This window comes from Protopterus annectens, chromosome 1.part1, assembly GCF_019279795.1.
Source record: "Protopterus annectens isolate FY-2018-M chromosome 1.part1, PAN1.0, whole genome shotgun sequence".
NCBI classification, from domain to species: domain Eukaryota; kingdom Metazoa; phylum Chordata; order Ceratodontiformes; family Protopteridae; genus Protopterus; species Protopterus annectens.
Genome location: NC_056726.1, coordinates 1,140,961,894 through 1,140,962,832, shown reverse-complemented (window position 1 = coordinate 1,140,962,832; position 939 = coordinate 1,140,961,894). Strand labels below are relative to the sequence as shown.

At 39.8% G+C, this 939-nt stretch overlaps 1 protein-coding gene across 1 annotated transcript in view; it reads left to right on the top strand.

The window, feature by feature from the left end:
* Positions 1-231: 231 nt before the first annotated feature.
* Positions 232-939, top strand: part of LOC122809110 (hepatic lectin-like) — a 749,311-nt gene continuing 748,603 nt past the window's right edge. The window contains exon 1 of the mRNA XM_044080365.1: positions 232-299. Within this exon, the coding sequence (XP_043936300.1) occupies positions 260-299 (40 nt within the window). The 5' untranslated portion in view covers positions 232-259. The remainder of the gene's footprint in view (positions 300-939) is intronic.

Sequence of the window (939 nt, the reverse complement as noted above, 5' to 3'; positions counted from 1 at the left end):
AAATGTTTGTCCTCCTCACGTACTTTTAGCAATTGTTTTTCATTTCCTTTCATTGTTTGCAGAGGGGGGCTGTATTAAGTTGCATGTACTCATATGGTGCCGTACTTTTTCATTAATTTTGTGCATAATGGGTGGATAAAGTCATAGATATTTGTTTTGTTAACTATCATTTTTGGGTTACTTATGTATTTCTTTTTTTTTCCTTTCATGCTTCCTCTCATACAGGGCTATGGCATCCAAGACATCTTCACCCTGTAGAATGTGGCTTATCTTCAAAACGTCACTTCCCAGTTCATCAGGTCAGAAAACATCATAACCAAAATATCATATGTGCAGAAGCATGAACTCCTGAAACATCATATTTCCTCTTCAGGAAAGTAACTATTTGGCCACTAATGAAAAAAACACAAAGGGTAGCAAATTACACCCATCAAAGTGTGTGGGGGGCGGCAAGGGCAAAGTACACCATGGTAGTCAAGTGGTTACTTACTTGGAGAGGAAATGCAATGTTCTGGGAGTTCATGCTTCTAAGCTTACAGCATTTTCATCTCAATGTTTTCAAACTCAACAAACCGGGCTGCCATGTTATGAAGGGGAACCATAAAGTGCTAGGGTGGGAGGCTGACATGACGATTAAGGTATTTACCTTACAAATACAAGGTGCAGGATTTGGTTCTCACATGAGGTAGCTGACTAGGCTTAAAATGCCCCACAAGGACAGTTAACCTCATACTAATTTATGAACCTATGAAGTATATAGTGACGCTGGGGATGAATTGACCATTCAGGCACTATGTTGCCATGGGTCATTCATCTTAGAGGGAAGCAGAGGTGGCAAGTTCTCCCATGAGCATATCTGGGAACAGGTAGTAAATGACATCAGTGTGGTAGGAGGTTATGGACATACATATTCAAAAATAAGATATAGATATAAGGCCA